General features: G+C 37.0%; 3 protein-coding genes across 17 annotated transcripts in view; 2 read left to right on the forward strand and 1 right to left on the reverse strand.

Moving 5' to 3' along the window:
- The window catches only part of tprb (translocated promoter region b, nuclear basket protein), a 22,931-nt gene extending 20,240 nt beyond the window's left edge, over nt 1–2,691 (forward strand). Inside the window, exons 42-50 of one of the 2 annotated variants that reach the window (XM_082147368.1) lie at nt 79–233; nt 355–423; nt 527–615; nt 698–801; nt 907–1,005; nt 1,759–1,909; nt 2,031–2,143; nt 2,232–2,321; nt 2,456–2,691. In XM_082147368.1, coding sequence (XP_082003494.1) covers nt 79–233; nt 355–423; nt 527–615; nt 698–801; nt 907–1,005; nt 1,759–1,909; nt 2,031–2,143; nt 2,232–2,321; nt 2,456–2,499 — 914 coding nt within the window. In that variant the 3' untranslated portion in view covers nt 2,500–2,691. The remainder of the gene's footprint in view (nt 1–78; nt 234–354; nt 424–526; nt 616–697; nt 802–906; nt 1,006–1,758; nt 1,910–2,030; nt 2,144–2,231; nt 2,322–2,455) is intronic. The other variant, XM_082147369.1, reaches the window with a different exon arrangement.
- On the reverse strand, nt 2,584–8,547 carry prg4b (proteoglycan 4b). Of its 13 annotated transcripts, none has more exons than XM_082147374.1 (15): nt 8,274–8,547; nt 7,890–8,006; nt 7,671–7,793; nt 6,707–6,748; nt 6,275–6,328; nt 5,982–6,128; nt 5,261–5,821; nt 5,126–5,152; nt 4,841–5,044; nt 4,548–4,631; nt 4,211–4,347; nt 3,921–4,074; nt 3,717–3,812; nt 3,274–3,399; nt 2,584–2,902 (listed from the first exon to the last, which is right to left on the reverse strand). In XM_082147374.1, exons 1-15 carry the CDS (start codon nt 8,335–8,337, stop codon nt 2,784–2,786), a joined length of 2,055 nt encoding a protein of 684 aa, XP_082003500.1. In that variant the 5' UTR covers nt 8,338–8,547; the 3' UTR covers nt 2,584–2,783. The 13 variants fall into 13 exon arrangements, with proteins under 13 accessions (XP_082003500.1, XP_082003499.1, XP_082003498.1 ...); XM_082147373.1 differs by having other exon boundaries at nt 5,234–5,821; XM_082147372.1 differs by having other exon boundaries at nt 5,207–5,821.
- A 3,624-nt stretch (nt 8,548–12,171) lies between these two features.
- scyl3 (SCY1-like, kinase-like 3) lies at nt 12,172–19,600 on the forward strand. Of its 2 annotated transcripts, none has more exons than XM_082147521.1 (14): nt 12,172–12,414; nt 12,890–13,083; nt 13,497–13,682; nt 14,218–14,331; nt 15,099–15,155; nt 15,673–15,775; nt 16,230–16,341; nt 16,619–16,696; nt 16,779–16,918; nt 17,002–17,189; nt 17,336–17,507; nt 17,824–17,994; nt 18,140–18,894; nt 18,987–19,600. In XM_082147521.1, the coding sequence occupies exons 2-14, from the start codon at nt 12,919–12,921 to the stop codon at nt 19,041–19,043; spliced, it is 2,298 nt and encodes a 765-aa protein (XP_082003647.1). In that variant the 5' UTR covers nt 12,172–12,414; nt 12,890–12,918; the 3' UTR covers nt 19,044–19,600. The 2 variants fall into 2 exon arrangements, with proteins under 2 accessions (XP_082003647.1, XP_082003648.1); XM_082147522.1 differs by having other exon boundaries at nt 12,173–12,414; nt 18,152–18,894.
- Nucleotides 19,601–20,356: the final 756 nt, after the last annotated feature.

The raw sequence follows: 20,356 nt of genomic DNA on the forward strand, positions 1-20,356 counted from the left end.
TTTCAAGCTTTAGAAAGTCAGTTGTTGGTGTTTTAAAAGCGCCTTCTCTTTTCCATTCATCTACATGTGACGTCTCAGTTGAAACGAGCGCATTGGATGTGTTTGATGCACCTGTCACCAGCTCTGCCCCTCGACCTCCACAATCACCCAGGAGACCTCAACATCCTCTGCCACCTCGACTTAACATCTTGGCCCAGCCTGCTCAGGAGTTGGGACCTCCAGCTCAAGTCCAGGTGTGTGTAAAAGTGTGTACTGCATGGCATAGCCTGAGGAACTTTTTTTTCATGGTTTGCTGCTGTTAGGCTTTGCCTGGAGTGTGCGTTGAAAAAAATAATAACTTGCATGTGTCTGTAGCGTCTCCCAGTTCGTCGGCAGTCAGTGGGACGAGGCCTTCAGCTGACCTCTGGAATGGCCAGTAGTGCAGTGAGTCGCCTTTTAGGACTTGGTTTGATTGTGTGGTTTGCACCTGAGCTTGAATGCTTGCTGTTAAATCCCAGTGTCATCGTTTTCCTCTGTTTCACATCAGCAGCATTTCTTTGAGGACGACGACAGGATGGTTCCCAGTACCCCTACACTCATTCCTCCTCGTTCGGATGGATTTGCTGAAGCAATCCAGTGCGTTTCCTTGTTTTTACACTTTGCTATGCTCGTTTGTTTCTTGCAACATGACTGATTTCTTTTCTGTTGTTGTACAAAGTTCTCCACAGGTCGCAGGCGTATCACGATTCCGATTCGGCCCTTCAGATGACCTCCCACAGACCAGCTCCTCTCACTCAGACCTTGTCCAGCTGCCCTCACAAGGTGGCATGCATTACCTTATGTTGTTGAATCTGAAAGAACTATTCATTAACTGCTTTTTCGGTCAAATATTGGTTGGTTTTTTATGGTGTCTTCTGTGTTTTGCAGGTTTAGGCATGTATGATAGTTCGGTTTTCCTTGGAGCTCATGAGGAGGAGTCAGGGGGCCGCAGTGTGCCCACAACCCCACTACAGATCGCTGCTCCTGGTATGTACAAAATCATGCATCCTTTTTTGGGTTCTTATGATATCTGCAGCATTGTGACTCTGTCATACTGTTTCATTGACAACTCCTCTTTAATTGAAATTTATGTTCAAAATAGGGGTTGACTGGTATGGGTTTTTCGAACTGATGGTTTTTTTTTTTTTAAGAGATTGATACTTTTATTTAGCAAGGATGCATTAAATAGGTCAAACGTGACAGTAAAGACATTTATAATGTTACAGAAAATGTTATTCTTATAAATAAATGCTTTTTTGTTGAACTTTCCATTTATCAAAGAATCTTGAAAGTATCACAGTTTTCACAACAATATTAAGTAGCAAGAGCACCAAATCAGCATATTAGAATGATTTCTGAAGGATCATGTGACTCTGAGGACTGGAGTAATGATGCTGAAAATTCAGCTTTGCCATCACAGGAATCAAAATGTTATTTTACATTGTAATATTTCACAATATTATGTTATTACATTTTTACTGTATTTTTTGATCAAATAATGCAACCCTGGTAAGCATAAAATGTAAGATCTCTTGGAAATTTCCTATTTGAAAAAAATCTGGAAAAGTGCAGGATTATGCAATGGCTGTTGCTGCACTTTCCAAAATTGATGACACAAGTCAATTATTGATAATTTCAATATTCTTCATATTTTTATACCTAATTCTCATTGCTGTACCACTTTATAATCAGTTAAATCCGCTTTTTTTTTTATATATATATATATATATATATATTCAGATATTTTATCAGAGACTGTGCCATCTGAAGCAAATGAGCTTGCTTCTCAGTCTGTGCCCACGGTGAGCACCTCCACACCAGGCCTCAGCGCTCCTGCAGGCACTAGTGGGATGGAGGAGAGAGACGACATGTTCATGGACGCAGGAGACAGGTGAGTGTGAGCCCTTAAATCTACCCGTGCAAACACATTGACAACTTCCTTTCATTCTTGTGCCATAAGGAGTTTGAGAGATCATGGACTCCATAATTGTGTCTGAATAATGTTTGTACAGTACTGAAGCTTCACTTGAGGCTGTGTCACAGACTGAGGCAGAGGAACCAGCCCAGACATCAGATGAGTCTAGTTTGCCTTCCACAAGCCAGGAACCTTCATCTAGTTCTGCAGGTACACACAAGCACACTTAAATTTATGCAGACCGCCTCAAATATTTATCTCAATGCGGATTTACAAACTGTCTTTTTTTCTCTTTCAGACACAAGCAGCTCTCAGCCTCCTAAAGCCAGAACAGGGTCTAGCAGACAATGGACTAGTGGTCGTGGTTCTAGGAGCTTTGTAAAGAGGGGTAAGAATATGTACCATTTTTAGTTTCTCCAACTGTGGCAAATTATATTTTTATTTCTTCTCATTTTAACCCAGATGTATTAACACAGTAAGATTTAACATGATCATGTGTAAATTACATCTTTCTTGCTGTAGGTGGACAAGGCGTCATGGGAGTGAGGGGCCGTTTTGCCAGGTGAAGCAAACTCCCAAAAGTTGTTGTTCTACTTGTGGAGTGACACATTCTGAACTAATCCAAAAGAACACAGCCTTACATTCAAGGATTCAGTCAAAGTATTATAATTGTTGTTTGTTAGTTTAATGCTTTGGGCAATCCATCATTGTTATTTTAATGATTTTACATCCTTACAATAAAATAGTTTTGAAGGAAATTCTTAGGCTGTTTTTCCACTGCACATAAGACAAGGGCATCACTAGAAATCTAAAATCACTGTATATGGCATGAGTTAAAGAGATGAATGACTCATTTTTTCTGAGTTTCTTGGCATTTGAAGAAGCTGCTTGCTGAGTTTTCCTTTGGACCTGTAGCAGGTTTTAAGATCACTGGTTTTTCTCTTTCCATTTTTATGCTGTAATACTTTCCTGTGAAAGACAAGAACACAAATATGTAATAAACGCAGTGTTTTTGTTAAACTATTAAAACTCATTTTTGGTAATTGAATTTAATGAAGCTAAAATATGAAAAACGTATAAAAAAATAAATAAAAAATCCATGCCAATTAATCAAAATTAATAGAAAATATAATAAAAACAAATTAAAGAAATATAGAAATATTTTGTAAAATAAAAAAAACGTACAAAATTTTAAATTCTAAATATAAAAACCTACCACAATAGCATATAAATACTAATATAACACTGGTTAAGAGCTCATTAGATGTGACTGGAAACAGTGCTGGGACAGAGTCCAGTAACAGCTTTTCATTAGTTTTAATGAATGTTGTAAAACTCACTTTGAGAGAACACGTAATACTTGTACCCCTCGTTCACCCTAGAGGGTACGGACACGGCTGAGGTCACCGTGGTTGGGAATCCTCTCCAGTTCCTCGAGATATTGATCATTTGCCCCAGAGCTGCAGCTGGGGAAAAAAACTCCTAAAATTAATTAAAATGCTCAAAGGTCTGTTTCACTTAAAAATGTTAAGGTTACTTATCTGGTCCGTTAGGCCTCACTTGGAACAAAATGTCCTTTTTGAGGCTTTATTGGGGAAACTTCTGTTGCCAGAAGTAGCATACATGGTATTTTGACTTTTCATTTACTGCACAAATATTTATACACATAAACCTTCCCTCTCCCTTTGTCTAATTTATTATTATTATGTAATCTAAATGTGATTAATCTTTTAAACGTTGTTGTAAATATGGACTAAATTGGTATTTTGTAATCAAACTTTACCGGCTTGTCGTCTGGCTCTCGTCCTCGCTGAGTACACAGGAATTCTTTTCCCACAATTTGGAGTAACCTGGTATGTGTACTTTTGAGCCTTTCCACCTGCAGAAATCGATTTGAAAATCAACAACGACACCCGCGCCTAATAAAAACAAGCAACCATAGTGTGCTTACAGCATGTCTATGTAAATATTTTCTTCTAATTCTTACCTCTTTTGAAGAAGATTACAGACTCTTTTCTGCTTCTGTATTCGGGCATAGATAAAGCAGCTGTGATATGACCAATCTGTCCAAAGCCCTGGCTGACAGGTTTGGGAAAGCCATGATCCATCATACCATTGTCAAACCTCCAGTAGTCCTTTCCCTGTGAAATATGTGCAAACATGATACATCAGTTGTTGTCATCCAGCATTTCATTTGACACCACTTCTGTTATAATTGTCTGTGATTCTAAATCTGTGGTGAAATGAAGTGTTTTGTCCTTAAGTCTGTGTATGAACCTTGAAGAAGTAGGTTTTGCCCAGGCAGTTGCAGCGGGTGTAAACGGTGTCGATGGGAGACGGGATTCCCCACACCCTTGTAATTAACTGAGGAGGATCAGGATTTCTGTATTTGTCCAGTGTCCAAAAATAATGTCCTATAGAGAAGAAAGGGAAAGCGACACATTGATGTTCATGAACATTTGGTTCACTGTTCTCTACACTCTGGAACTTTCAATATAATTATAAAGGAATTAATCCCCCCCCCCCCAAAAAAAAGAAAAAACTGGAGAAGATAAATGCTTTGAACCTAAATAAGTGCTGCTATAAAGCAAATGTGCTGTACTGTGGTACTGACCTCTGAACACCACAATGGTACCATTTCTCAGTGTAGTCAGACCACTGACTGGACGCCCACTGCAGAGGTTAGTATCATAATCATCTGGGGGAATTTTTTTTTATTGTTTAAGAAACAGAACAAATTAATAATCAAAATGATGCAAATCATTATTTTTTTTAAACTTCATAATATCTGGAATTTTAAATATTCATGATAGCATCTGAGTGTCAGCAGTGTTCAGATGGAAACCATGAAGGCTCTTAGTGGGAACAAAATTTGCCACAATGAATACGAGGCATGAAAGATCTTACCAGCTTGATAATCTTTAATACTATCTGATTTATCATTCTTGTCTCTACTAGGCTGAATGGTTTTTTTTGTTGGTTTCACTGGAGCAGCAGTAGATGTCGTCTTGGGGACTGAGGTAGCTCTAGAATCCTTGAGAGATGATGATTCCTTTGGATCTTCACCCAGTGCCATCACAGTCATTTCAGTGACAGAATATTCCTTTGGACCTTCTGTTGGTGGCATGCTTGTAGGACCTTCTGTTGGTGCTGAGCTTGTAGGACCTTCTGTTGGTGCTTTGCTTGTAGGACCTTCTGTTGGTGCTGAGCTTGTAGGACCTTCTGTTGGTGCTGTGCTTGTAGGACCTTCTGTTGGTGGCATGCTTGTAGGACCTTCTGTTGGTGGCATGCTTGTAGGACCTTCTGTTGGTGGCATGCTTGTAGGACCTTCTGTTGGTGGCATGCTTGTAGGACCTTCTGTTGGTGCTGTGCTTGTAGGACCTTCTGTTGGTGCTGTGCTTGTAGGACCTTCTGTTGGTGCTGTGCTTGTAGGACCTTCTGTTGGTGCTGAGCTTGTAGCACCTTCTGTTGGTGCTGTGCTTGTAGGACCTTCTGTTGGTGCTGTGCTTGTAGGACCTTCTGTTGGTGCTGTGCTTGTAGGACCTTCTGTTGGTGCTGTGCTTGTAGGACCTTCTGTTGGTGGAATGCTTGTAGGACCTTCTATTGGTGCTGAGCTTGTAGCACCTTCTGTTGGTGCTGTGCTTGTAGGACCTTCTGTTGGTGCTGTGCTTGTAGGACCTTCTGTTGGTGCTGTGCTTGTAGGACCTTCTATTGGTGCTGAGCTTGTAGCACCTTCTGTTGGTGCTGTGCTTGTAGCACCTTCTGTTGGTGCTGTGCTTGCATTCTCTTGTGGCTGTGGTGTGCTGGAAGTTGTCATCTCAGATGGCTGTTGAGTGGTAGACTCGTTAGGGTTCTCATCAGCAGGGAGCATGCTGCTTGCATCTGCATCTGGAGAGGACAAAACTATTACTTTTATGGTAGAATCGAATTACAGTGGTCTTCAGCATGCACAGGAAAACTGCAACACCAGCGCTTTTTTGTCAAACCCTATGTAACAGAGTCAACCACAAAAGACATAAGATTAGGATTTTGCTGATGTGGCAAGCACCTCCTGTCGGGGTGAGAGATGGGGGGAGGGATGAAGCCAAGGTGCTGCTGTTTGGTTCTGGAGTGGTCCTCTCATAGTCTGAGTGGGAAGTGCTGTTTTCCCCCACTTTCACTTCTATATCTGAATCTGCGTAAGGTGAAATTTTCTCTGTTTGAGAAAAAAAAAAAAATATATATTTTTAAATACAAATACATTTTGTGATTATTAACATATCTTTGTCAGCATGTGCTGCTGTTTAAGGTTTCTTGCATATTTGACATAAAACTTGTTTATGCCAGATTATTAATGCTCACCAGGGCCCTCAGAAGGTGTGGACTCACTTTCATCCTCAGGGATCATTAACTCTTCTGCCTCAGCATAAGAAGACAATGTCATTTTATCTGAGTACAATGGTTTTGCCTCAGGTTGCAAGCACAATATCAACTGAAACTGAGGTTTCTTGTCAAACAAGCAATTATCTTAAGTATAGACAATGTATCAAGTCATCTGTTTTTTCAATTGTCATAACTGATCAAGCTTCCAATAATGCAGTTATATATATTTTGATAACTTATTATTATTCATGTGTATTGACTTGTAATTATTCACAGAGGAGAAAAATTATCAATGTGAATATTAAGCATTATCTTTTTTTCATCTGGAAAAATGTCAAAGTAACGTAGTTCAATAAGTGCTCTACAGGGAAAAAGAAGAGAGAAGAAAGCGAGACAAAGAGAAAAACGTACCTCCAATCCCTTCCTCATTGGTCATCTCCTCATTGGAGGATTCTAACAAAAAAGATGTCACAACTATACTTTAAGAGAAATGTTACTACAAAAAATCAACAGCTACGTGAAGCAAAATATCAGTACACTTGATTTGTTTATTTGTGACAAAGCTGCAGTAATTATACCTGTAGATTTTTTATTCTTTATGTTTAGGCATAAGTTAGCAGTCCTTTGAGCTGTGGTGTCAGTGTTTCTTGATTTTAAGGCAGTATCTGTGAGAGTCACAGAGATATAAGCTTAAAATTAGGGCAAAATTAGACATGCAAACGGATGGATACATCTGCAATTCCAAATTTCTGTTGTTAATTATTTTAATGAATAAATACTGTTCAAATGTTTGGGGTCAGTATATTTATATTTTTTAAAGATATTGCAAAGGATGCATTAAAATGATCAAAAGTGACAGTAAAGACTTACATTGTTACAAAAGATTACTGTTGCAAATAAATGCTGTTCTTGGAAACTTTCTATTCATGAAAAAAATCATAAGCAAAACTGTTTTCAACATTAAAAATGAGAAGAAATGTTTCTTGAGCACCAAATCAGCATATTAGAATGATTTTGAAGGATCATGTGACATTGAAGACTGAGTAATTTTGTAATAGTCAATAGATTAATAATAAGTTACATTTTATATATTAGATATATTAAAATAGAAAAGTTATTTTAAATTGTAATAATATTTCACAATATTTACTGTTTTACTGTATTTTTGATCAAATAAATGCAGTCTTGCATAAGAGACTTCTTTAAAAAAAAAAACGTTTAAAAAAACTTTATCCAACCATAATCTATTGTAATATTAGGTATATTTTTTGCAATCACTGCATGTTAGTATTGAAAAATATATAATTAGTATTGATTGTTGAAAATGTATTTACATGTTGGGAGCATTATCAATTAATTTAGTTGAATTTTTTACCTTCCGTCAAGCACATGCTCTCATAATCAGAACAGCACTGATTGAATGAGACACAGTCGATATCACAGTGACATGGATTGCCTCTATTAAAAGGCTCCCCGCAGCGTCCTTTGCATGAGTCCGCTGAAATGATCAGAAATAATAGCAAAGCAATCTCAGTGTTTATGACATTCACACCAAATGCTACACCAAAACTAATGAAGTTAAAATGAACCTTACTTGTAGTACACAACCTTTGAAAGTCTGTACAGCACTCATTCAGGCCCAGACACTCATGGTCACACTGGCAGAAGCTTCCTCTGTAGTACCCTTCTCCACAACGACCCTCACAGCTATCTGGACAGTGTTTGTTTTAAAGAAAATGCAGATTTTGACTAAGAACTCAATATGTTGAGCAACATATCTGTACATTTAGACACAGAGACAAACACAACGAGAGATGAGTTAATTATTTACAGTGTCAACAGAAATGACTGCATCACTACCCTGAGAGAAAAACAGCTCACTGTTATATTTACAGAATAAAATATGGCCTACGATAGATAGATAGATAGATAGATAGATAGATAGATAGATAGATAGATAGACATTCTGCTGACTTACTTGGATTTGAAGAGCTTGTGGAGGCACATGCAAAGAGCAGCAGTAAGGACAGATATGTGGCCATCTCAGTTGTTCGCTGGAGTCATCACAGTCATAGACCCTCTTGTTTTTTACCTGCAGTGATCTTCACTTTTATATAGAGGCAGAATGCGTTGGTGTTCCCCTGTCTGTCCAATTATACCGTCAGTGCTGAATTAGTAATCGTCTAGTTTTCAAGGGTGCGGTGATTCACAAAGACAAACAGACTTTAACATCCCCCCTCCTCACGGTGTGCGCCTGACTGTCCGAAAACATTTACAAAGTTCTCTGCCTGGGTGACATCACAGGCTATTCAAATTTCAAACGTTCCCGTTGATGAGAAAAATCTTTAGCAAAAACATTCGTTATCAATATTTTAAGGACATTTCTGTCAGTATGATTTTCTGGCCTCAATTTCGTTGTCTCGCGCGTACAATTTTGTTTATTTGGCTCCCGTACAATTACCTAATAATATAATATTAATAATAAATAACAACATAAATCAAAAACATTTTTCTTTTTGTTAGTTTGGGACCAGTGTTGAGTAAGTTACTATAAAAAAGTAATTAATACTATAATTACATCTTAAACCGTGTAATTAATTACTCTCTCTGCTATTGCATTATTATTACTAATGCTTTCTAAGTCCCATATCAACCTCGACCAGTTGAACAATATAAGGATAAACAGGAAACTGCTCTTTTAATTCTTTCAAATAAATAATATAAAATTGCATAAATTGTTCTCAAACTGGCCAAATGCATTTAAAGGGAAGGTTACATTAAAAACATACATTAGATTTAACATTAGATTTTGATGTTAAATTAATGCAATTACATCAGAAGTAAATGCAATTTAATTACATAATAATTAAAAGTAATCCATTACTTTGCTTTTTCAAGGGAAAAGTAATTACAGTAATGCATTAGGCCTAAACCAAACACTGTTTGGAACCAATTGTTTTGCAGTTATTAATAAACGTATAATATCTTTACTTTTATATGTTTCCTTTGTATATTTTTCTTTTATATATATATATAAGAAAAACGTTTGGTCGTTTGTTTACATTGTGTAAATAAATATACATATAAAAGTCTCCCTGTGGTGAAAATCAAGCTTTTAATGTTGTTTGTTTTTAATGTCTATGTGGTGTTTTTAATATGCTTTATTACAAACCATGTGCCAATTCATTCATACTAGCCTATTGCTGAGTAATTTCTCCTTAAAGGCCCCCTGAAATAAAATTTTGTTTTTTAGCTTTTAGTATGAATATGTTAGCCTTAAGGTTATGAATAAGCTGGTGTGTTCCAAAACAATGACAAAATTCACATTTAGGGGATATAAGTATTCAAAACTTTTACAGTCTCTCACTTCCGCTAAAATGGATCACAGATTTCAGCTTCTCATCACATCTTCTGTCCAATAAAATGCTCTTTAGAATCTAAAGCGTCCCGCCCCCTATGCTATAAATGCCACCTGGCCAAAGCGACCGGCTTTGACACGTCACGGGGCAATATGGGATGGAGATGTGTGTCCGGTTACTCAAACGCTCGAGTTTTATTACATTTCCCAACTGTACGTTGGTTAAGAATTAAATGGCTAGAATTTATTCACACCTCTACTCTTGAATCCAACGTATCATCAGCGCTCGGATTCGCTTCAATGGTGCTGTCAAGTATGAATTGCAGTCTGTGAGTTAAACTAAACGCTATTGGCTATTTGAAAAGGGGGAGGAGCCATTAAATAAGTCCCGCCTTCCTTCCTTCCTGTTTCAGTGGAAATGACATCAAAGCATCATACAAAGCTGCGCGTTCCAAGGCACTTTCTGTGGGCCTTTAAAACTCGAACCAGACAGTCTCAAAAAAATCGCTGGTGTTTCTGGCGTCACAAACTACCATGTAATCAATCACGTCAACGTGTGATCAACAACGGATATGTGTGACCTTATATCCAATCTATGCTTTAAATGTTTGTTTGGTTTTTTTTCATGAACATTTTTTTTTTTTATCTAATATTTTAGATAAAATACACATTTTAGTCGTGTCCCCGGGTTTTCACTCAGTCCTGGTACCCTAACACATTCCCCCCTCTGAAACTTAGAACATTCCACAAGACACATTTTCAACAGGAAGTGCATCATCTGGATCTTCTGAAGGCAATTGGAAGGCCAAAAGTTCAATAAAAATAAAATTTAAAAAAAATTTAAAAAGGAAGGCCAAAAGTAAGTCCTCTCATTTTAATTTCTGTATATTTGATGAAATTGTAACTATGACTGAGAAGGTCAATCTCAACATACTGTCATCTTACATAAATTATTTCTTAGATGTTATTTGTTTATTTTAAAAATATAAACTTTTGGTAAGTCACTAGAATTTGCTTAGTTTTCTCATGCTATTAGCATGCTATGTGGCCGTATGTCATGTATTTGATAACTTTTTCCTTAACTCAATGCTGTTACTTTCAGTCCTGTTACAAATACAGGAGTGAGTTGAGTCCTCTGTTTTGTTGATTTAATACTTTAAATATTAGTTGATATAATACTATTCACTTGAATTATGAGTTTTAAGGTTGCAATTACTTAAATTGCAGACATTAGTATTAGTTTTACGATGTGAATGCCATGCTTCCAGGAGCCAGTTTGTCTTTGTCTTTCTTATATGGCATTCTGCAAGGGAAGGAGCGAGACACACCCACAATCCTCTCTTTTCTCCCTTTTTGTCTTAACTTCCCTCTTTCTCCCTTCCTCTCTCTTCTCATCTCTCTCCTTCTTTCTCTTTCCACCTCCTTCGCTGTGAAGTACTACTAGCACTACATCACTTCAACACAGAAATCTTATGCACAGACACTCATGTACACTCTCTCACATGCACACACATATGGACACTCATTCCTGTTACCCAATGTTCATTAGTGTTAATTAACTAATTACATAAAGTGTTCATTCCTTATGCACAGACACTCATGTACACTCTCTCTCATGCACACACATATGGACACTCATTCCTGTTACCCAATGTTCATTAGTGTTAATTAACTAATTACATAAAGTGTTCATTCCTGATACTTTTTCTTTTTCTAAAAAAATAAAGTTAAACCACTGTTTTTATCAGTTTTGTTTGGTCCATCATTTATACAAAAAAAAATTGTCACAAATATCAATTATTTCAACAAATAACCAACAATTTATTTAAAATAAACACTTTTCTTGTGGGGAAAACAAAGGAATTAATTGACATGCTTTTAAATGGCACATGATTTTCGGTAATAGGACTGAGAAAACATGCATCCATCTTCTGCTTAGAAACCTTGTAAAAAAAAAAAAAAAAAAAAATGTTGCCTGATATTGACCAATACACATTTTGAATAGTTAAATATGTGTAGTATTAGATTCAGTGTTGAAAAAAGATTGAAAATTGAAAAAGTTTTTAAAAAAAGTTAAATTTTGAAGAGTTACAAGCACCCATTCGGTGGAATGACTTAGTTACATTGCTATTTTAAGGCTATTTTTCAAGGATTTAAAAAAAAAATTTTTTAAATATGTCATTTTGGTGATCAAAGATGAGTTTTAAGGGATAGAATATGGACTACATGGGGACTTTAAGTAATTAATATCAAGTTTGGTCAACCTGCGTTATCTCACACCACCGACGGATAAACCATTGACTATATTTCGGTTGATACGAATCGACTAAATATATACAGTGCACTTTAAAACACCTTCATGTGCAAGAGTGTGAGGCAAAAACAACATTATATTTTAATCATATTCCGGAAAATCCTGAGCTAAAAAAAGCAATCTTAAAAATATTTATTCCCCTTTCGTTGCTGAGAGACAGTCACCCCTGCTCAGCAAGATGGTTTCGTCCAAATCTATAACAGGAAGAGCCGGTGTTTACCGTTTGCGAACAGGAAGTTGTGCATCGTGCCAAAATCGATGCAGTCTGTCAAATCAAACGATTTGTTGCGGAGAAAATGAATTTAAAGTGTTTGTCCGCTGCGCAAAGACTTGGTCGAGGTTAATGAAAAGCAAACGCTGAGAGATTTTGCAATAATGGTGCATACTGGAAAGGAAAACTGGTTTTCCTAGGCAATTCGCTTCCTGTGCGGTGACACCGCCATACAGGTAACTTAGTCTACTCGCGGTACAGCTGTCATGTATAGGTATAGATCGTTACACAAAATAAACACTTCTCCTGAATACCGAGTGACAATTAAAATGCGAACCGAATCTAATATGTGGCGTTAAGAGCTTGCCCAGTGTGATTCTGTCAGTGTTGATGCAGTAAAAATGCTCTGCATTGAATTCTTGACATGACATGTTGTTCGTAAAACTTGCCTTATGCCAATCATTACTCTAGATCACTTAGTCTAAATGTTATTTCCAGATTGTTCTTGAAAGACAGGTAAGAGCTTTGAATAAGTATTGTAACAAACATTCTGCTACTTTTTGACATGTTGCATACTCTTTATTCCACGTCAGTCACTACTGTAGCCTGTTTCAGTGGTGTTTCAATTAGGACATTGTCATCAGACATACATACGAAGGAGACATTTTGTCTTTTGTAGTACAGGTATTCATTATGTTTTTTCCCTGACAGTGAGATAGGCAGACCCTCTCAGTATAAGGATGGGTGCTGAGAGCAGTGCCCTGCCAAGCTGTGTGCTGGAAGAGCCACTGATGACGCTGCCCTCTGGTCTTACCATGTACTCCGCCCTCCTCCAGGATGGCAAGCCTGCCTCCGTCTTTGTGCATAAGCAAGACAATGAAGATAAAGTCAATAAAGCTGCCAAGGTATAAGTGAACAGCTAACGTAACCTCACCAATAACCTGCATTATCTGTCAAAAGTTTGGGCACATCTGCTTTTTAAACACTTTATTATTAGTATTTTCCACATTGTAGAATAATAGAAGTCATCAAAACTATGAAATATAAATTGAATTGAACTATGGGAATTATGTAGTAGTCAAATTTTAATATATAAATAATAAACAGTTAATTATTATATTATAAATTATTAATAACTCAATTTTATATATATATATATATATGTATATATATATATATATATATATATATATATATGTATATGTATGTGTATATATGTTTTTTTCAGCCTACCTCTAAATCACTCAGCTATTTCAGTTCCGGACATGTCATGTACACTGAAATGAATTAACCTGAGATAATACATATTCCTTTGCAGCACTTGAAGACATTAAGGCATCCATGTCTTCTTCGCTTCCTGTCATGCTCAGTGCAGGGTCACGGTATACATTTAGTGACAGAGCCAGTTGAACCATTAAAACGGCTGCTTGACAATCTTTCTCCAGAGGAGATCTGCGCAGGCCTCTATGACCTGCTGCAAGCGCTAGTTTTTCTACATGACAGGGTAAGAGTCCATTTACATTTAATTCATGTTGGGTTTTTTAGTTGAGCTATGACATAATATGTGACCCTGGATCACAAAACCACTCACATGGGTAAATTTTTTTTGAAATTGAGATTTATACACCACATGAAAGCTGAATAAATAAGCTGTCCATTGATGTATGGTTTGTTAGTTAGGATAGGACAATATTTGGCCGAGATACAATAATTTGAAAATCTGGAATCTGAGGGTGCAGAAAAATCGAAACATTGAGAAAATCGTCTTTAAAGTTGTCCATTTATGTTCGTGATTGTGCTGCATTCACTCACAAAAATAAAAGTTTTAAATATTTACGGTAGGAAATTTTCTAAATATCTTCATGGAACATGATCTTTACTTAATATCCTAATGATTTTTGGCATAAATGAAAAATCGATCATTTTGAACCATACAATGTATTGTTGGCTATTGCCCGTGCGACTTGTGACTGGTTTTGTGGTCCAGGGTCACATGTACACTCATTGTTCTAGCTAAATCATTCCTTTTTGTCTCTTAGGGCAAATCAAGTCACAACAATGTGTGCATATCCTCAGTGTTTGTCAGTGAAGATGGCCATTGGAAGCTTGGGGGGATGGAAACCGTCTGCAAGTTTTCAGAGGCAACACCCGAGGTGACATCTGTTACTAGTTTATGCCTTATAAAGGTACAATATGTAACTTTTGGCCCTCTCGCGGTAAAAAACAACAACCATAATAATCCAGTAATGAAACAAGTGAAGTATTTATGAGCGAGTCATTGAATCATTCATTCAAACTGATTTAAAAAAAAAATAATTCATTAAAAATTAAACATTTTAAATAGACTGCAATTAACATTTTGTCAGAACCTCTTGTAAGAACCTCTTGTAAAATACATGCTATTTTGCTTAGTTGTGTCAGTGATCTCTGTTTGAACATCGTGAAAAAAATTCCCCTGAGGTTCGAGATTTAGTGTGCTCCGTGTCATCCTTTCTCGCTCGTTGTGACAACTAACCTATGCCACTTCCACATGGGTCAAAGTAGCTAGAGCAACTTTTCTCTATTTACGGATATGACGAGTTACACATGGGAGAGTAACAATTTTGAAATTCGAAAAAAACACATATAACAGGCTTACCATAGTGAATCAGGGTAAGACAAAAACATGTTTTAGAAAAAGGATTCATGGTGTGTTGACTTAAATTTTGTTAATTTTAAACAAAACGCTTACATAGTGTACCCCCTGGGTCTCAATGGCTCTTTTGTTTCAAAAGATTTTTAATGTCATGGCTTTGTTAAAAATAGTTAAATATTTTTTATTCCAAAATATTAAGTTATAATAATATATAGATTTATATGATAGATATTATATTATAAAGTTGATTACTCTAACCCTTTGTATGTGTGACTTCCTCTCCAGTTTCTCAGAAGTATCCAGAATGTAAGGGAAAATGGTGCCATTCCTCCTGAGGAAACGGTAGGTACCATATATACCACCATTCAAAAGTTTGGGGTCAGTAATATGTTATGTAATTTTACAAAATATTTCTATTTCAGATAAATACTGTTCTTTTGAACTTGTAACAATTTACTAGTACAAATACAATGTAGCACAACTGTATTCCACATTGATAATAATAAGAAAATCCAAATCAGTAAATTAGAATGATTTCTGAAGGATCATGTGACACTGAAGACTGGAGTAATGACTGCTGAATTAGGTTTGGCATCACAGGAATTATTTACATTTTAAAATATATTAAAATAGAAAACAGTTATTTTAAATTGTAATAATATTTCATAATATTAATGTATAAACTGTATTTTTAATCAAATAAATCTATCCTTGTTAAGCAGAGAAGACAACCCCAAATTTTTCATCATAATCATATTTGTTGCTGGAATTCACAAGGCCTGGGACAAATTACAGGCTGACGATGACAGCCCTGATCATTCTGACTAAGTAATATAATAATGTTTTTTGTTTTTTTTAGCTTGAAGGATTCAAAATTCTTCCCGACAAGCATGCCCACTCCCGAGACGCTTTTTCATTCGGGGTGATGGTGGAGGCTTTTCTTCCACTCCTGACGGGACACGGTTAGTAACGCTCTTAATTCAGCAGACGCATGTAAAGCGGGCTCGGTGTGTCTAGGATTCATCCTGTTGTGGCAGTTGCTAAGCCCTTACTGCTCAGACATTGTGACATATTTGTTAATGGACTGACAACTGCGATCAAAACGATTTTACACGTCAGAGGCTCTTTATAGACAGATTTTCCATTCAGAGCGGGTTATAATGTTGTCATGTTCAAAGAACAAAATGATCCACATGAGCAATGTAATAGTGATGCAACATTTTGGCTTCTATGCTGATTTTTGGAGCAGAGGCTCACTGAAAACATATGTCTGTCTGTGCTATCTTTTTTCCTTTTTTTTTTTTTTTTGTGAGTTTTTCCATTCCCTCTTTCTTACGTGTTTTTATTTATTTTTCCATGTTTGCTCCCCATTTTTGTAACCTCCATGTGGTCCTCCACCCAAACTTTCTGTCTCAGTCTCAGATGATTTGTTGGAGAGTCTAAAGAACATGCTGCAGGCCAGCCTGTTAACCCCTGACCCCATGTCTCGCCCATCACTCAGCATTCTGCTGACTCACACTTTCTTCAGGTTCGCTTTTGAAAACTACTCTATTTAAATTAAGTCTATTCGTGACATAAAGTGTCTTTTGAAAGTAACTAATTTTAGCTGAAAATTCAGCTTTGCCATAACAGGAATAAATTATACTTTAAATTGTAGTAATATTTCACTATTTGACTGTTTTTGCAGTATTTTTGATCCGATAAATATAATTTAGTTTGCCTATAAAAAGTTAATTTCCCTAAATTTAAATATAATGATTATTAAGATAATGAAATGATTTAAATGCATAACCTATCTCTTATAGAAATGACTTCTTAGATATCATGAATTTTCTGAAGAGTTTAACCCTGAAAAATGAGGAGGAGAAGAATGAATTCTTCAAGTAAGCTTCCCTCTCAAATACATGATTTTATTAGAAGGATGTTTATTAGATGTTGCGCTTAAATAACTGTGTGTTTCTGCAGGTTTCTCTTGGACCGAGTTCAGAACCTCCCAGAGATGTTAATTGCTACACGTCTGGCTCCTAAACTGCTCAATTCTTTAGTGTTTGCTGAGCCCATGGCTGTGAAAAGCTTTCTTCCTCACCTCCTACGGCCTAAGCAAGGTAAAACCAGTCAGTAAACTTTTAGGAGATGCTTACTTGTACTCTTCATTAGTCTCAGTGGTGATCTGTTTTCTGATGTACAGACTCGAGTGTGAGCGCTGGAGAGGAGTGTCTTCTGTCTTTGTCTTTGTATCGGAGATACGTGGTTCCTCAGCTCCTCAAGCTCTATAGGATGAATGAAGAACACGTCAGGATTGTGCTTCTCTCCCACATTCACATCTATGCAGAGTTCTTTCCTCATGAAGAACTCAAAAAACAGATTCTTCCTCAGGTACTGAGAATGTTTGTACTTGTATCAACTACTTAGTACTACTGTATACTTGTTTAGAGAAATATAAAATTAGTAAATTCATAATGTTTTTAAGTAGATATTTATACTTTGATTGTTTCAGTTGTTTCCCACACTTTATCATGCAGGTTTTGCTGGGAATGAGGGATACAAATGACTCACTCGTCGCTCTGACGCTACAGAGCTTGGCTGTGCTTGTCCCGTTGCTGGGTGCCCAAGTGGTTGTTGGTGGGGAGAGGACAAAAGTTTTTAAACGGACTACGCCAAACTTCCCCAAGTCCACAGAGGTCACCCCTGAGAGTAAGTATCCTGTAGCTGGATTGTCATTTACCAGTAAAAGTCTTCTTAATGGCTAATGTATTTATAAATCAAATTAAGATGCTCAGATATGAAACACTTTTGATGGTACTAACATTATTTTCAGGCCACTGGAGGACGCTGCAGCATCAATTTCTACAAAATTATCTGTTTTTCTTTCCCTATAAGAGGAGCTGAATGCACCACACTTTAAACCCCCCCAAAAAATTTGATTAATCAGATTGATTATAAACAGACAAAGACATTTTCAATGTTACAAAAAAAACCATATACTCTCATCTAACTTTTTCCTCTGCAGCATCGCCTGTGCATATTGTTGGGCCATTGCATCCCCATATCTCACAACCACCAAAAGTTCTGAATGTGTTCCCTAAGGGCTCAGAGGACAAAAAGGTTGTTATAGAAAATATGTACTCCTTCCAAGCAACTGAAAAAAACACTACCCAGCGCACCATTGCAGAGAGAGCAGGTATGCCACAACTGACACTTATAGTTCTGAACTGCTTATTCTCAAGCAATAATTTGGACATTTGAAAAGAAAAGCTAAATTTATCTTGAATTAAATGTATTTGTCCCTACTTGGTGTTTGAATGTGCAACCCTTCTAAAAACAAGTGGTCTCTCCAGCATTGAGCAGCGAGATGTCATTCCCTTTGAATGGGTACAAAATTGGCACACAGGCTGTGGACAGCATGAAAAGTAACGGAGCGGTGAGATCCGACGAAGACTGGCCTAACTGGAGTGACACAGAGGAGGCAGAGAAAGACAAGAGCCAGTCAGTCCAGATCAGCATTCGGTCGGCAGACATCCCAGATCAGAGCAACTCTGCTATGCCAGCTGACAATGAGGATGAGAGCAAGGAACCCTGGGATGATTTCGAGGACTCAGAAGTGACTTCAGGACAATCACCTTCCACTGCTTTACCAGTCTTTGTACCAAAGACATCAACAAAAAGCAGTGTGTCATCTCCTCCAAAGCAATCAAAAGCACTCAAACTGAACCCTAGTGTTAAAAGTGTTCCAGATCATAACCATACCTCAGCATGGGACCCCAGCTGGGACCAGGGAACTGACACCCTCAAACCCAGCAAAACAAGCTTGGCATCGGAGCCCAAGCCAAAAAGCACAATCAAAAGCCCTGAAGCTGGAAGTCTTGGGGAGGAGTTCACAATTGCGGTGAAGAAAAAGCCAGAGAAAGATCCAGAACTAGACTTCTTTGCAGACATGGTCCCAGATATAAAGCTGTCTTCCTCATTTCTGCTCCCTGTGGAGAGCTCGGCTAGTGAACTCATCACGGGACACACAACATCAGACCCATCGATAGATAGACTAAGCCTCACGACCAAGTTTGCTGCAGCTGACTTAACTGAAGTAAGTTCAGCTGTGCGACACAGCATTTTTATAACTTAGAGTATGACGATGAATAACATTGAAGCGTTCGCTGAACTGTTTTGTTTTGACAGACGGAGGCAGAAGGTTGGGGTGATGACCTCAATTGGGAAGATGAGAACGCATGGTGATCAGCTTGGCCCTTTACACAAAGCCATATGACAAGAGATTCCCATACAAAAACAGTTACATATTCCATCATGATATTATCACTTAAGACCAACCTAGACCACAACTTGACATAAAAATTTAGTAATTAAGAACTATAATTTAAGAGAGTAGTGTGTATTTTCAGATTCCCCCACCCAGTCCAATATGATAATCACTCTACTGTCACCATAGAAATGGTTTGGCTACTGAAAAAGGTTCTGTGCAGTTTAGTTTTTTCAAGATAGCATGACGGACCTAAATATGCCAAATTCTATTAGGAATCCTTCAGTTATGTTGAACAGAAAAGGGGTACATAACTTATTACATAACTATATACATCTACTTATAATGTTGGTTTTATTTGTGCCATACAGGTTTTTTATTTTATTTTTGTTCGATGAGCCTTAGAGGACAGACAGCCTCAACTTGAGAAAAAATACATAGACTCTAACTTGTTCAATAGATTTGGGTGAGAGCCTGACATAATTTATTTGTATTATCAGCTGCTGATTAAATAAAATGGTTTTATGGTATTTGACCTTCTTTGATTCCTTTCAACATTTTGTTCACAGATTTGTTTTATGTTGACTATGAAATAAAAATAAATAAAAAATCTGCCACTGACTTAAAGGTTGACACTACACCAACAGACACCAACCAAAGCCAGCAGACATGTTTGTTGGATTTCAGATCAGAGTGTTAGCTCGTTGGTCGGCATTTGTTTTCAGTGACTGAATATGTTCAATCTGTGTTTGTCGGGTTATGGAATGTCTGGGCAGTATGGTATGATTTTTTATGGTATCAACAAACTGATTTAATCTGGTGATTGTTGGTGTCTGTGCAGAGTGAACTAGCATTTAGACTGATTTACAATTAAAAATTTAACTGACAGCCATGATGTCATTGTAATTTTTTAATTCTGAATTGTAATTAGTCTTTCTTGCATTTATTTCACACATCTATTTTGTAAATGCATATTATAGATCTTATTGAGAATGATTCATCCATGTTTTGTTTTTTTAAATGACCTCATAATGACTCAGAACTCATTTAGTTAGTTTAAACCCCACCCCTCTACATGCTCGCATTAATTTTCGAGTGCAACGGCCATATCTCAACAACCGACATTACACTCTGATGCACGCTAAAACATGGAAGAAAAGATCTGACGCAACTTGTTTCATTGTAACTAACCCTTGTAACCATGTAACGGCCTTTACACTAAATTGATTTCCATGCACAACCAAAAGAAAAATGGCTGCTGAGCATCACAACAACAGCAAGCACTAGTATT

This window comes from Leuciscus leuciscus (genome assembly GCF_965113295.1).
Source record: "Leuciscus leuciscus genome assembly, chromosome: 19".
Classification (NCBI taxonomy): Eukaryota; Metazoa; Chordata; class Actinopteri; order Cypriniformes; family Leuciscidae; genus Leuciscus; species Leuciscus leuciscus.